Genomic DNA, 16,868 nt, shown 5'->3' on the forward strand with positions numbered 1-16,868 from the left:
CATCCCTTCTCGTCCCCCCTCATACGGTGACAGTAACGACCTGTGAAATACTGGGTGCAGTTTCATGTGGTTGGGTAACCGGAGCCTGAAAGCCACTGGGTTGACCTGTTGAATGACCTCAAAGGGACCCAATCTCCTGGGTCTTAATTTCTTACAACCTCCTTTGAACGGCAACCCTTGGGTTGACAGCCACACCCTATCTCCCACCCTTATGGTTTCACCTTCCCTTCGGTTCTTGTCTGCCTGCCTCTTGTATTCTTCCTTCGCCCTTTCTAAGTTGAGTTGGAGCTGACGATGGATTGCTTCCATTTCTTCTACAAAATGCTCGGCTGCCGGGACGCTCCATCTCTCCCCTTCTCCCCCTGGGAAAGCCCTGGGATGACACCCATAATTAGCCAAGAAGGGGCTCATCCCTGTGGACACATTCTCGGCATTGTTGTAGGCAAATTCCGCCAGCGCCAACTTTTCTACCCAGTCATTCTCTCTGTCATTGACATAACACCTCAGGTATTGCTGGAGGACACCGTTTGCTCTTTCCGCCTGCCCGTTGGTTTCAGGGTGCCGGGCAGTCGAAAAGTTGACCTCCACCTGCAGTAAGCTCATGAGCTTCCTCCAGAACCTGGAAGTAAATTGTTTTCCTCGGTCTGAGACCACCCTCAATGGCACCCCGTGCAACCTAAAAATGTGTTCTACAAATAACTTCGCTGTCTCTTCCGCCGTGACTGCATGCGAGCAGGCTACAAAGTGGCACATCTTTGTTAGTAGGTCTACCACCACCATGATGGCTGTTTTCCCCTTGGACTTCGGCAGATCAGTCATAAAATCTATCGACACTGCCTCCCAAGGTCGTTCTGGGGTTGGTAAGGGTTCTAATAGCCCCGCCGGTGCCCGCCTCTCCCCTTTGGCTCGCTGGCATTGCTCACACCCTCTTACATACTCCCGTACATCTTCCCTCACCTTAGGCCACCAAAATTCCCTGGTGACCAACCACATGGTTTTGTGTTGTCCAAAATGCCCCGCCGTGGGGCTGTCGTGCAACTGCTTGAGTACCCTCCCCCTTAAGTCTCCTTCAGGGATATACAGTGCCCCTTTGTAATACAAAGCTCCATTTCTTTCCTCGAAACCCCCTGGTTCCTCTCCCTCACCCCTAAGACCTCTGAGCTTATTCTGGGCGTATTCATCATTCTCTGTTTCCTCTACCAGTTCTCTTTGTCCCACCAATGCCGCCCCACACACCCAGCGGTCCTCTGGAATGACATGTCTCTCTTCGGGTGCTCCCTCCCCCTCCAAATATTCAGGTTTGCGTGAGAGAGCGTCCGCCCTAATGTTCTCTGGGCCTGGCACGTAACAAATCTCAAAGTTAAATTTGGAGAACTCCTGGGCCCATCTCACTTGCCGTTGGTTGAGCACTCGTGCCGTCCTCCAATACTCTAGGTTCTTGTGGTCAGTGCACACTTGCACCTTATGTTGTGCGCCAATTAGCAGGTGCCTCCATCTCCGGAACGCCTCATGAATGGCTAGTAGTTCTCGGTCATACACCGTGTAGTTCCTCTCGGATTTGTTCAGCTTTCGCGAAAAAAAGGCACACGGTCTCCACTCTGACTCCTCCTTCCCTGGCTGCAGAAGCACCGCCCCAATCGCTCTGTCTGATGCGTCAGTTTCCACTCTCATCGGTTTTTGTAAATCCACATGCAGGAGTTGTTGTTCCGAGGCGAAGGCCCTTTTTAGTTCCTCAAATGCTCGCTCCGCCTCCTCAGTCCAAACGAACTTCTTCTTACTGCTGAGACAGTCCGTAATGGGCGCCGTCAGGTGGGCAAAGTTTCGGATGAACTTACGATAGAAGTTCCCAAATCCTAGGAACCTCTGCACATCCTTCCTTGTTTTGGGTGTTTTCCATTCCAGCACTGCCTGGACCTTGCCGGGATCCATGGCCAATCCCTTGTCTGACAGGCGATACCCCAGGAATTCCACCTCCTTGGTATGAAACTGACACTTCTCCAGTTTCACCCACAGCTGGTTGGCTTGCAGCCTGCTCAACACTTCTCTGACGTCTTTCACATGCTGCTCCTCATTCTCAGAATACACCAACACGTCGTCTAAGAAGGCCACACAATTCTTGTAAAGCAAAGGCCCCAGGACGTGGTTCATAAACGATTGAAAGCATGCGGAGCCTGCTTGTAGGCCGAAGGGCATAACTAAATATTCAAATGCCCCTAAAGGGGTGAACATGGTGGTTTTCCATTCATCCCCCTTCCTTATTCGTATCAGGTTGTACGCCCCCCTTAGGTCCAGCTTTGTGAAAATCTTTCCCTTCCGCACCCTTGTCAAAATGTCGTCAATCCTGGGCATAGGGAAAGCCACTGGTTCTGACACTGCATTTAAGGCCCTGAAGTCACACACCAGCCTCGGCTTGTTCGTGTTTTTTTTTATCCACAAAAAACACTGGGCTGCCCCCCACCGCCCTGGACTCTCTGATGAACCCTCTCTTCAGGTTCTTGTCAATAAACTCTCTTAGCTCCTGCATCTCTCTGTCTGACATGGCGTACAGCTTGCCTACAGGGAGCTGTGCCCCAGGGAGTAAATTGATTTGACAGTCAAAGGGTCTATGCGGAGGTAGTTGGTCAGCTTCCCTTTCGCTGAAGACGTCGCGGAGATCTGCGTATTGTCGTGGTACCTTCACGTTCTCCGTTACTTCAGTCCCTGCTAGGGTGGCTTGGGCCCCTGCCAAACCCTTTCCCTCTTTGCAGTGTTCTAAGCAATGTGCTGAACCAAAAGAAACCACTCTCTGATGCCAGCCCACCAGCGGATCATGTAACGCTAGCCAGCTCATCCCCAATATAATGGGAGCTCCTCCCAAGGTGGCCACATTAAACGCTATCAGTTCGGTGTGCCTTGCCACCTTCATTATCATTGGGACGGTCTGCAAGCTGACTTCTCCTCCCAACAGCTCCCTGCCATCGATCGTGGTCACCTGCAGGGGGTTGCTTAAAGGGATCGTCTGTATCTGGTGTTCAGCTGCAAACTCTTTGCTCATGAAATTGCAGGAGCTGCCTGAGTCCAACAGCGCCTTTATCTTTAGAGGGTGTCCGTTTGGCAGCTCTAGCGCCACTTCTATCACTAGGGCGGGTTTAGGAGGTTCTGGCGTGGGCACTTTCACTGCTCTTTGGCCTGGCTGCTGTGCCCCGACGGTGGCAGCCAGGCGTTGGCTTTTACTTGCTCCGGTATTTCTTCCTCTCTTCCCTCCACAGCTCCTACCATCCCTTGCCATTCCTTCCTCTGGGGGCAGACTCTGGCAAAGTGACCTGGCTGTTGGCAGAGATAGCATTTCCGGGCGCCTTTTCCCTCCTTCTTTCCCCCCTCACTGGGCTTTGAAACTGCGCGCGCGCGCTGTTCCGATTTCCATCGGCTCTGCCGGCGGGAAAGTTGGCTCTGGAATGTCTGGAATGCGGAACTCCTTCCAACGTTCCCCCTTCCCTTCCCGCCTCTCCAATGCTCTCGCCTCCTGGCGCGCTCCTATGGTCAGCGCTGATTTGGTCAGCTGGTCCATAGACTCCGCCCTGGGCGCCCGGGAAAGTTCGTCTTTCACAGCCGAAGAAAGCCCTTCTTCAAAGAGCATTTGAATGGGTTCCGCCGATAGATCCCACCCCAATTTATGGATCAACATGGTGAACTCAGTCCAGTACTCACGGACAGATCGGCTCCCCTGTTTGCAAGCCATTAACTGTCTGCGCACCACTCCCTGTTCAATATCGCTGGAAAACATCAGATCCATGGCGCGAAAGAACTTCATCGTGTCCTTTAGGACGTCACTATTCGCTGCCATCAGGGGTCTAACCCAGTCTCTCGCCCCCTTTTCAAGATGCCCAATCACGAAAGCCACTCGTGATTCCTCGTCAGGGAATTCATCAAACTGCAGATTGAGGGCATATTGCATCTCTGTCCGAAAGCCATGATAGTCTTTGGGCTCCCCCCCAAACTTCTGCACCAATCCTGGTACCTTTCTGGCGAGCTGGGTGTCTTTCCCCTTTTTGTCTGCATCCTGAGCCCTCCTCTCCTCAAGCCTCGCCGTCTGCAGCGCTAGCTGGACCTCCAACACCCGGTACCTTTCTTCCAGGCTTGGACCCGCTCCAGCTCCTGCTTCTCCGGTTCCGGCTGGGTTGCTCATGATGCCTTCTCCTGCACAAGCTGCTTTCAAAGACTGTCGGAATGCTGTGATGGGATGATGAGCTGCTTGTGCGTAAAATCGTATCCCCTCAGAGTTTGTTCAAGTCCACAAACCTCTGTCTGTGACGGAGCCCCTCAGACATGGCTCCTCTAGTCACTAGCAGATTCCGACAGTGGTTGCTTTCGGAATCGCTTCCAACATAAAAGCTCCTTAACGGAAACACGTCTTCTGGACTCTCTGCGTGACAGTTTCCGGCGAGGAGTGGGTGTCCCTACAGGAGGTCCTGAAACCTCCCCACTGTTTTCGCTGGAAGTGTCTCTGAGCCATCCCTCCAGCTCACTTTCCCTCAGCTCAGCTCCTCTCCCCCTACTGGTTCCCTCTTCAGCTGCTGAGTCTCTCCCAACCTGTGTGAGCCCTTTCACTTCCCTTCCTTCCGATGGCAGTTCCCTGACATTAACCATAGGACATGTCACTGAAAAACTCACGCAAAACAGTTTTGCCAGGTTTAGTTCCTGCAATAAAATTCTGCCTTCCACAGCGTTTTAGGATTGGCACAGCATTCCAGGCAGCTGTTGAAGATATGGAGCAGTACGTATTTGGCTCATGATCTAAGGTGATGAAGAAACACATTACGGGTTTTATCCAGTTCTGATGTGTTTCCAGCCTAAGTGTCTTTCAGAGCTATGGCCAACATTGGTTGTGAAGGATGATTTATAATTTTACACATGCTCTTCCACAGCAATGCTTTTATCAGTTTATACAGCGTTTCACAATTAACCACTTGTTGTCTGAGTTTTCAGAGATAAGCAGAGCTCCGATGACTGAAGCGGTTTCATCTGCTGCTTGAAATATATACATCCATAAAAGTACCGTATTTTTCGCTCTATAAGACGCACCAGACCACAAGACGCACCTAGTTTTTGGAGGAGGAAAACAAGAAAAAAAATATTCTGAATCTCAGAAGCCAGAACAGCAAGAGGGATCGCTGCACAGTGAAAGCAGCAATCCCTCTTGCTGTTCTGGCTTCTGGGATAGCTGTGCAGCCTGCATTCGCTCCATAAGATGCACACACATTTCCCCTTACTTTTTAGGAGGGAAAAAGTGAGTCTTATAGAGCAAAAAATACGGTAATTTGCACAGATTTGACTTTACCTCTGAGTAGATAGATTGTTCTGATTTTCTTCCTGTACATTAAAGCAATATATACAAGTTTGGTGTACTACTGAACAACAGAAAGCACTGTTTTTCAAAGGGTAAAAAGCAGCAGAATACAAGTACCTTATTAAGTATTGATGAAATTTCAAAATGTTTGAGGAAAATTAAAAATTCAATTGGGGATATTTTATTATTGCCTTTTAGCTGGTACCGGTAGAGAGGCTAAGACACCATCCCACAGTTAACCACTGAAGAAATAAAGCCTGTAGCTCTGGTCTGGAGTGCATGAAAACAGGTATGACTTTAGATAAGAAGCCACCACCTCCAGAGCCAACACAAAACTGAAATAAAGAAGACTGGGGTAAGGGTGAACACTGCAGAAAAGGGAAAGGGAAAAGCAAGCACCACATGTGTTTTCTTCAGAACTGATCCAAAATAGTTTTCTTTACATCTTGCTAGTCACTTTCTAGAAGGCCATAAATAAATCACAGACATTTTTTAAGCAGTGCTTGAAGCCAGCTATTGGGGGGGGGGGCAGCTTTCAAGCCATAAAAAACACTAGAGGCAAAACAATATTCAGATGTGAATGTATGCCAAAGTGAAAACCTATATTTTAAGAACCCTTTTGGACAAAGAAGCATGCATGATGTGCAGGCATGTCTGAAGCCAATGTGACACATTAGAAAGCAAGCAGGAACAAGTTTCTCAGACATAGCAGTCTACTTCATCAGTGGCTGGTTCCAAAAACTGTAAAGCTGCAATCTTAGGGATATTTACTAGCAAGCAACCCCCCCACTGAACTTGGGGAGGCTTACTTCCAAGTAGTGCAAAGCTCTAAGCATCTACATAAAAATGTCAATGGGACATTACATTCAACTGCAACAGAATACCTGCATTCGGTTTTTTTTACAGACATCTTTTAGTTACCAATAGTAAAATTTCAGAGGACTATTGTTTACGATAATGACAAACCTTGGGACAGCTTATCTTCTTATGTAATTAAAGCGTTGCGTAATCTAGCTAAATCTTTACTCCTGCAATTAAACTCCAACAACAGGAATTTTTAAATTTCTGGCAGCCTCAACGAAAGCTCACATAGCTATTCATTAAGATACTATGGTGATGCTGAGTTTTAGATGTGCAGATATTAATTCACCCTTTCCATCTCCTAGGCTGCAATCCTAGGTGTACACTTATCTGAACATATATACTTCCAAATAAGCAAACCTGCTGACGATGGTGTGTGTGTGTGCGTGTGTGTGCGTGTGCGTGTGCGTGTGTGTATTTACTCTCTTTTTCTTATCATTTCCTCAGAAAGAAGCTACAAATTATGAGAACATTATACCACACCATATCATGAAAAAATGGGCTGTTGCTATGTTGTTTGCTAATACCACAATTCTTGATTAAATATGCAGTTATCTGAAGTCACACATAAAAGGTTAAGGTAAAAGACCCCTGATAGTTAAGTCCAGTAGCGAACAACTCTGGGCTCATCATCTTGCTTTACTGGCCAAGGGAGCCAATGTTTGTCTGCAGACAGTATTCCTGGGTCATGTGGCCACCATGACTAAGCCGCTTCTGGCGAAACCAGAGCAGTGCATGGAAACGCCATTTACCTTCCCACTGGAGCAGTACCTATTTATCTACTTGCACTTTGACGTGCTTTCAAAGTGCTAGGTTGGCAGGAGCACGAGCAACGGGAGCTCACCCTGTCGTGGGGATTCGAACCACCAACCTTCCGATCAGCAAGCCCTAGGCCCAGTGGTTTAGACCACAGAGTCACCCGAGTCCCACATAAAACCCACTAAATGAGGTGTGGGGTGAAAGATCTGGCTGGCTGGCTGGGCTGTCCCACCCTGTGCGACGTTTTGACAGGTGAGCAGACCCACCCATCACTCAACCACCTCATCTCACCTTTTAACAAAACAACAACCCAACCCTCTTATAATTCTAGTATTGTTAGCAAAAAAGGAACCCAGAATAATTTCTCACTGGAGCAAGCTCACTCATATACAGTCATACCTCGGGTTACAGACGCTTCAGGTTGCATTTTTTTCAGGTTACGGACCCGCCAAAAGCTGGAAGTACCGGAATGGGTTACTTCCAGGTTTCGGGGGTTGCGCATGCACAGAAGTGCTAAATCGTGCTTTGCGCAGAAGAGCTGAATTGCAACCCGTGCGTGCGCAGACATGCCGCTGCGGGTTGCGAACATGCATCCCACACGGATCACGTTCGCAACCTAAGCACCCACTGTATACTCTAACCTAGATAGACAAATTTGTATAGTATTATTTTTAGGCCACTTTTCCAAAAAATAAACCCTAAAAAACCCTGAATGTCCCAACATAATTGTTTCCTCTCTCCCATCTATAATTGATTATGCTGTTTCGCCACAAGAGTAGAAGGAACACACAGTTCAGTCCTGAGAGTCACAGAATTTCTTAAAAATCCACTACCCAATTAATATGGGGCACTCTTTAAAAATTGATTAACCTAACCCATCAATCAATACACTGCAGGATATAAATGATAGTGGTGAAGGAGACCAAGAAATGGCAAGATTTTCGAATAGAAGTTTAAATGGCCTTTTTGATGTGGGGAACGGCACACAGTAAACAAACATGGATTAAGAAGTGCTGCATTTTAATTCTGAGACAGTAGAAAGTTCTGAGACAATGTTGGCCACAGTTAGGAGCATCTTTTGCCAGAAGAAGGGGATATCTACCAAGCAATTTTGCAGCCTATGGCAAAGTCTTAACTAGCAACTTTGTTTGAATAGACTAGTAAGCATTTTCTTTGTTCAGACTTAAAGACACACACCCATGCAGTGAACAGTAATTTATGGTTGAGAAATAAAAGGTTTCCAATGAAGCATTCTTAGTTCACACCTTTAAATCAGCCATTAACCCTGAAGCACAACTGTAATGTGAGAAATATCATTCTTTAGCATTCCAGCTAAACCGGAGGTGTGTGAATTGTTCCCACAGTTAATCCTTTTTATTTTTTTAGCCCCCCAACAGAGCCTTGAATTTTAAAGTAAGTTTACTCTAGGACTAAATACACCTAACTTAAAAAGGAACAGAAGAATTCACTTCTCCTGTTTCTCAAGGTGCAAATATTTTACCATTTTAAGTGGTTACAGTTTTAAAATTGTGGATTTGTAACTAGAATGTGCAATGCAATGCAGTAAGCTCACAACTTGCACAACTTGTGCGCATTCAGCAAAAAATAAAATATAAATAAAAAGGGGCCGGAAAGAGAATGAGGTTCTGGGGAAAATTACTTTGGCAATCCCACCCGCCATTGAACCCAATGTGTTTTGACTATACACTATTTTGGCTTTAGGTGTGTAAGTTGCGGGCTTACTGTACAACTTAGCATTTTCACAATGCTCAAACAGTTTTCTATATTTCTTTTATTTAAAGCAATTTATATCCCATCCTTCACCCCGTGGTCACAAGACAGGTTATAATTTGTACAAATACACATATAACACAAAGCCAAATTACACAAAAACAGAATCTTAGTTAAAATTAAAAGTACAGAATTCAATAAGAATTCAATTCTTTATCTAATAACAATTCAATCCTAAGTCACTACGTAATGATGTTCAAAGTCAGCGTGAAACAGAAATGCCTTAACCTGTCAGAATCCACCCAATGTAGGAGTCTGCCTGTTATTGGGAGAGGGAGAGCAGGGAAGAAGAGTGTTTCAGAGCCAGGGTGCCACAGTCAAGAAGACCCTGTTCCAGGTTCCCACCAAGTATAATGATAGCACAACCAACAGGGTCTTCTCAGCATATCAGGAGAGGCAGTCTTTCAGCTAACTGGCCCCAAACAGTCCAGAGCTTAACATCAAAGTTAACACCTTGAATTGGACTCAGTGATGAACAGGTAGCCAGTGCAAATGTTTCCAAACTGTGTATGTCACTGAATATGTCAGTACCCACACAGCATTTTGCTCAAGTTGCAGCCTTCAAACCACCTTCAAGGAAATCTCCACAGAGAGCATCTTACAGTGGGCAAGCTGGGAAGCTAGTAGGGCATGGATTACTGCGACTAAGCTATCTCTGTCCAGGAACACAGAGCATGACAGTTCCCATCAGCCCCAGCCACAATGGCCTATGGTCTGGGATGGTGAAAGGTGTAGTCCAACAGCATCTGGAGGGCCACACATTCCCTATTTCTGCTTTAGGGAGAGTGCAACCTCACCCAAAACAATCTGTGAACCCAATTCCTAAACCCGGGAACTCCAGTCTGCAGCAACTCCATCTTGTCAAGGTTCAACCTTAGCTTGTATAGAAATACAGTACTAAATGTTTGCAACACATTTTCAGAGGGGGGGAAATTCTGTACTATAGTGAAGAAATTACATTGATTTAAAGGATTTCATAACAACAGTCATAGGTTTTTCAGACACAACATTTTAAATAAGCCTTCATCTGATGAAAGTAACTTATTTAAAAATGTGTCTGTGTAGGAAGGCCTTGGGACACAGGTGGCGCTGTGGTCTAAACCACTGGGCCTAGGGCTTGCTGATCGGAAGGTTGGCGGTTCGAATCCCCGCGTCAGGGTGAGCTCCCGTTGCTCGGTCCCAGCTCCTGCCCACCTAGCAGTTTGAAAGCACATCAAAGTGCAAGCAGAATAAATAGGTACTGCTCCGGCGGGAAGGTAAACATCGTTTCCGTGCGTTACTCTGGTTTTGACAGAAGCGACTTAGTCATGCTGGCCACATGACCCGGAAAAACTGTCTGCGGACAAACGTTGGCTCCCTCGGCCAGTAAAGCGAGATGAGTGCCGCAACCCCAGAGTCGTTTGCGATGGGACTTAACTGTCAGGGGTCCTTTACCTTTTAGGAAGGCCTTACTGGGCAAGACACTAGCAAATTTAAAATGTAAATGCAGCTCAACTACACACGCTTACTATGGTCCACTTTCAAGACTGATTTCAGATACAGAACAGTTCCAAGCCACTAGTTCTGAGAAGTAATACAAACTTGGGTGAAATAACTTCTAAAAAGAAGCTCAGCAGTCAGTCAGCACAAAGAGAAAAGAAGTCACAGCCAGAAAGTGTTGTGAGAGAAGCTTCTTCAATAGTATACAATACATGCAAACAGCCTCATATGGTTTCAGCATTAATTAAAAACATCCACACATAATGGAGAAGGGAGAATTTCTAATACTACTTATATTGCAAAAAGCTACTAACCCACTTTTAAGAGCGCAAGAGCACATCAAGTCACTGTTCATCAGTTCTGCTCCTCAATTTCCCCCTCCCCAGGGATTCCTCCAAAGCAGCATGTGAGCATCTTCTGGAAATGCTATCAAGGCTTTAAAAAAAATTAGTCTGGCTTTTGGTGTCTGGTATGGTGGAAGAGTTTTAATAGTAGGTTTTATTTTCACTGATTAGGCTTTTTAATGCTTTTAAAACACTGTTAAGCGGCCACAAATCTTCAGGATAGAGTTTTGTGTACAAACCATTAACATCTGAAGAGGATTCCAGAAAGATGAGAAATATTGATTGAAATTTTATGAACTGAGCAGTTTGGGGGGGGGGTTCAAAACTTAGTTGTGCTTAGGCTTTTTTCCATTGATTTTACAACTCTAGCCCTATTTGGGTGGTTGCTGATAAAAAAGGAACACTCAGATGATCCTGCGGGCTTGACAACAGATTTGAAATATTCCAAGATGTTGTCACCTGACATCTCTCTCTCTTATATACACACACAAACACACACATGCTCTTTCATACACCCCTTGGCTAACACCTAGTGGAATTATCTGAAATGTTCCAAAATGTGGCTGAAAATTCAGTACAACTCATTAGACATTGCATGTGAGTGACAAACTGTATCCTTCCAGAATACCTACCGCCACCTGTTTCCCATCACTTTGTGACTTTAGGATTTAAGCTACCAGAAAAAAGAACAAAAAACCTTAACTCTGGTCTGTTAGCCAACTTTAAGAGGGTGACTAATCTCAAAGAAGAATACTGTACATAGCATTTGAAAAGAGATGCTTTATGTGGGAAACTGACACATACTGCTGTAAAATATGAAGATTTAGGAGTCAGCATTGTAAGAAGTCTTTATTTCTTTCCTGGAAAACCCTTTAAAACATAGTCCCGAGTTCCAATGTTTGACACGGTCTACATCTCCAGTGCAGAAACAGGGGGTGTGGGGGAAGAAGAAATGTTCATACTTATTCTGGGATGATCACCTTCTGTCTTTTGCCACAGATAACCCAATATCTGAAATAGTAACAGGACGATACTATGGCTGAAGGCCACTTCCATTTCACTAACAAAAAATCCCTAGGGCACAACAGAGAAGTTAGAGCATCTTTCTCCAAGCTTGTGCCTTCCAAATATTTTTGGACTACAACTCCCATTAACCAATGGTCAGTACTGATGGGACCTGCAGTTCAAAGCATCTGAAAGGTACTAGGCTGGAGAAGGCTGAGTTTAAAAGGTTGCTTCTTTCTCCTCTTCCTGCACCAGATGCATTGGAAAGTATCCAGAATTCTACATCCCATTCCAAACAGGAAACCTCAGCAACTACTAAAATCAGCTGGGTAGCCGATGAGGTGCGAAGGTTTACATTACTACTGAATAATTGTTTTGTTTCTAATTTAGGCATGCTCTACCTTAAAAATTCATCAACTCAGGAAATTCACATGACTGTAGGTTTGCTGAGGAGCACCGATATGTAAAAAGGTTCACCTTACAACATTTTTATGATGGTCCTACTATGCTGTTGACATACATGTAATGAAATCCTATACAAGTTTACTCAGACCTAAATCCCTCCTACGTTCAGTGGGACTTACTCCCAAGTACGGTAAGTATGCAAAGGGTTGCAACTCTAGGTTCACCTCCATTTAAGGGAAGACCAGCCAAGGTTCTTCTGACATGTGGAACAATGTTTTATTCATGTAATTAAGTGACCTTTATTTATTTCTCTTGTATTCATTTCTATCAATGGGCTATGTCTGAGTTCTTTTATGGTGGGCGGGAACTGAAAGGGGAAATTAAGGGGGAAACCAAATGTTGTCAATGTGTTTATTTTTTAAAAAACAAAAAACTACACACACACAAACAGTGGAAAATGACATGTTCTAACTCACCTCAATGATAAAAGAAATACTGTCAAGCCCTGATATATTTGGAAGAGAGAAGATGAACATAAGCCTTAGCTTCCAGTACAGTGGTACCTCAGGTTAAGTACTTAATTCATTCCGGAGGTCCGTACTTAACCTGAAACTGTTCTTAACCTGAAGCACCACTTTAGCTACTGGGGCTTCCTGCTGCCACTGTGCCGCTGCTGCACGATTTCTGTTCTCATCCTGAAGCAAAGTTCTTAACCTGAGGTACCATTTCTGGGTTAGCGGAGTCTGTAACCTGAAGTGTATGTAACCCGAGGTACCACTGTACTTTAAAAATGCAGTCCCTGTTGCAAACCCAAACTAAATTCTGCCCCGTCCGAGGTAAAAAATAAATAAGTGGAATAATATCCGTAGGCTCTGTTTCTACTACAGAGTAATAAAATGACCAGAGCCTTTATTAATTCTGAACAATCCAAGACAAGCAGCAGTCGTTTTATAAATGTTATGCCTAAAGTTAAAAGGGCTTTCTTTGCTTTGAATATGTGCTTAGCACAGGAATGTAAATATTCTGATGTAGCAGATTCTTGTACACCAGATAATTAACCAAAGGATTATTGGGATTGCGGCTCACTGAACCAGCACAGAAGGTCCCATGTACACTCTCAGACACCTCCAATTAAAGGCTCTCAGATGCCAGGACTGGGAAATACATGAGACCTTGAGTCTGCTGCTAGGCGAAGTAAACAATACTTAACTAAATGGATGAATGATCTGACCCAGCATACAGAAACTTTATAGGATAATGCATTCAAATATAATTTCAATTAACCCCAAAAGGCGGTGAAATTCCCTACTGTCTCTGACTTAAGTGTCAGAGATGGCTTTGGAATTGGATCCAATTTTAGGGCAGGCAGGCGACAGTAAGTTAAAATGGCCAACAGTCATAATGATGGAAACGGAAGTCTAACAAGAACTGGAGGCCACCATATTGACTATCCTTGGACTAGACAAAACATGTGGTCCTTTCCTTCAAATTCCACCTTCCATGCTTGACCTTCAGTCAACATGTATCTTTTATCTGTAAAGCCCCTTTAGAAAGATACCGTATGTGTGCATAAGCATCCTCTTAATATCCAGTTCAAACACACAAGAATAAAAATCCTGCATCACAGAAAATAACTAATTAAAGGAGTCTTATTTGAATCAAAGAATGAGCCATCAGTGGAACATTTCCCATCTCCCTGCGAAGTAGAACAGGGTTCTGTCAGGTAATGTTTATAATAACAACATGACCAGACTGCTCTATTTGTGGAGATCATGAAGCACCTTTTCAGCAATTCCGATCCCCAGAGTCCAGTCCTCAACCAGCAACACAGGAAGCGGCCATATGCTGAAACCATTGGTCCATTTAGCTCTATGATGACTGGCAACATCTCTGCAGGCTCTCAAGACGGGCCTTTTCCAATCCTTCCTACAGATGCAAGGGAGAGAACTTGGGACCTTTTCTGTGGAAGGTATGTGTGCTTTACAACTGAGCTATACGAAAGTCCCCATACAGTTGACACAGATGGAGAACAGCACAGACCATGTTGCCTTCCTAGCTCTTTTCACATATTCAGCTGAATAAAAGATCCCTAAAATTCCCCACGTCACCTCCAATGCTCCTTGTGCAATTCAGAATCCAAAAGGGAGCACATCATGCTCAACACAGGGGTAGCCAGGCTAGTGCCTTCCAGATGTTGTGGACTACAACTCCCATCAGCCCCAACCAGAAAGTGATCAAGTGTGATAGCTAAATCAACATCACTACCTTGACTATGCCTGCGGGAAAATGAGTCAAGTTTCCTCCCCAAAATATGCAGAACAATACATACAAAGGGCATGTCTGCATGTGAAGAGTGGACGAAAACAAAGCCGTTCTGTTGATGAAACCTAAATTTGGGGAGAAACCTGAGGAAAGCAACAGTCTACCTAAGGAAATCCTCCTCCGTTCCAGAAGATGGATACAGTACTAACAAAGAGTCGGATGTGAAGCTCATTTTGGGTATTCTGGACCTTATACACTACTGGAAAGGGGTTTGTGAGGCGGGCAAGAGACAGGAAAATTCTACACACTTTGCAAACAATTGCATACGAGAGTTGTCACTGAGTCCCGAGAAAGAAGATGCTTAAGCTCTGCAAGAGGGAGGCTGTTGTGAGTAAAAAAAACCCCGCAACTCTTCACTTTTAGCATTATTCAGGAGGGAAGGGTACTGCAGCCAACCGTAGAGCCAGGCTTGCAGAGATGCAAGCCCTTCGTTCGTCCCCCCGTTTGCTGGGCCAAGCGCGGCTTCACGAGCAGCGGGGCCCCCTCCTCTTTTCCCCAGAGGGTCCTCGCGCCTCCCCCCGCAGTCGCGCGCTCACCTCCCCAGTCCGCACAGACAAGGCTGGGCCTCCTCTGCAACCGAGGCGCTGGCTACCTGTGCAAATCCCCGGGGCAGAAGCCTCCTGCCCGTCCCCCACCCCGCGGAGCGCAGGACCGATTCCTACCTGGGTCCCGGCGAGGGGGCGGTCCCTGCCCGGCTTGCTGCTGAGGGGGCGCGTGTGGAGCTCGTCGCCCTCCTCCTCGTCCTCTCCCTTTCTCTCCGCGCCGCGTCTCTCTGCGGGGCAGGAAGTGAGCAGCCCCTCTGGCGTCCCCCGCCGTGGCCCTGTTACCATGGGACGGAATCCCTCTCGCTCCGGAAATCACTGCCGGGAAGAGGTCTGGGCCAGGGAGAGAGGGAGAGGGGAGGGGAGCAGCCGCCCATCTTGAGCGCGGCGCGCAGGCGACCCCGCCATCTTGAGCGTGGCGCCACCCCGACGCGGTCTCGTCTCCCTGCAGCCGCGGCTGGTATAGGGCAGCGGGTTTTCCAGGAGCAGGGAAAGGTGGACAAGCTTGGCGGGTGGTGCGCGTGCCCTTGTTCCTTTCTAATACGTTTACCCCTTTGAGGAGGGGAGGGATATACTACCATTTTTTGACTCAGGGTCCCATAAAAACCTAGATCGAATTGCGAAATGCAGCTTGGGACGGTTAGATTATATACTTGAAATGCATGGTTTGAATGTATGCCGGATTCTTGGGGTGGGATAGGCATCTAGGCCTTGCCCCCATTTCTCTTTCTCCTGTCGTCGCCCTTGTGTTGAATTTTAGATTGGAAGCCCCTCGGGGCAGGGATCTGCTCCTTTTATACTCTGTAAAGCGCTATGCACGCTGATGGTGTCATATGAATAACAAGGCAGGGAGCTCTCGCCCCTCTTGTAAACTTCCAGCGCCTCTCCCCATATGAACCAACCCCGGACCCTGCAATCACCACCTGAATCCGTTTTCTGGCTGCCCTCTCCCTGGGTTTCCATCCAGAAGATGTAAACAAAGAAGGGGTCTTTTCTGTGGTGGCTCCTCACTTGTGGAATGCTCTCCCCAGGGAGGCTCCATGCTGGTGCCAACTTTTTCCATTTTAAACACCAGGCAAAAGAAGTTCCTTATTACATGCAGTTTTGCCTATGATTTGAATGGCTTAAAGTATTCGTTGCCTCTTGTACGGCAGGATCTGCAAGTCCTGCCTTTTATTGGTACAGATGTGTTGTTTAAATTTTTATTGGTGGTTTACTATAATTTGTTCTAGACTAGAGTTTATATTTTGTTTGCTTTGAGTCACCTAGGAAGAAAGTGAATGATGATGATGTGCTGGGAAGTTTTTGCCTCTGCACATGAGTCTGAGAATGTTCTGATCAGTTCCCATTGAGTTCATGAAACAGTGTACCTTGACCTGTTCTTAACACATTGTTGACCACATCTACGGACTGCGATTGTTATGTTCTTTCAAGTCATGCAATATCAATCATTAGTAACCATGTGTTCCCTTTCCCAACCTTCATGATTAATGCCCTTACATTGTATTCCTGTTAACCAATCAGCAACGAGCGCACCTGTGGCAATGTTGTAATAATCAATAAAAGAGTCTTCTTGGGACTTGCTCGAGACATGCCTCTCACATGACACCTGCTACTCGTCTGTCGTTATTTCAGCCCAACAATGATGCACAGCAAAGGCAAAAAATAATGAGTGGGGGGATGACAAAGTAGAATATGGAAGGAAGGAAAGTAGGAAGGAAATGGTAGATTTGAAAGAGACTGAGGAAACACACACACAAACAAGTTGACCACAGGGAGTATGCTGGATGTTACTGTAAATGAATTTCTCCTAAATCTTAGCATCCAGTTGGAGTCTGAAAGAAGTTCAATGAAAAGGTAGATTCACATGGCTGTGGAAGAATGATTAAGTAGCACTGCCCTTTGGATTACATAGACATTTCACATGGCTGTCATGCTAGGAGGTGATCCTGCTCGTAGAAACGGATAGGGGAATAAGGGTCAAATTTTGTCAATTTCCCCTTCAGCCTCCTTCATTCTGAAGCATCCCCAAGA

At 45.9% G+C, this 16,868-nt stretch overlaps 1 protein-coding gene across 2 annotated transcripts in view; it reads right to left on the reverse strand.

Moving 5' to 3' along the window:
• The window catches only part of DISP1 (dispatched RND transporter family member 1), a 91,240-nt gene extending 75,997 nt beyond the window's left edge, over positions 1–15,243 (reverse strand). Inside the window, exon 1 of one of the 2 annotated variants that reach the window (XM_081000099.1) lies at positions 14,955–15,243. In XM_081000099.1, the coding sequence (XP_080856225.1) occupies positions 14,955–15,122 (168 nt within the window). In that variant the 5' untranslated portion in view covers positions 15,123–15,243. The remainder of the gene's footprint in view (positions 1–14,954) is intronic. The other variant, XM_081000100.1, reaches the window with a different exon arrangement.
• Positions 15,244–16,868: the final 1,625 nt, after the last annotated feature.

The sequence above is a fragment of the Podarcis pityusensis genome (assembly GCF_964106645.2).
Source record: "Podarcis pityusensis genome assembly, chromosome: 3".
Taxonomy (NCBI): domain Eukaryota; kingdom Metazoa; phylum Chordata; class Lepidosauria; order Squamata; family Lacertidae; genus Podarcis; species Podarcis pityusensis.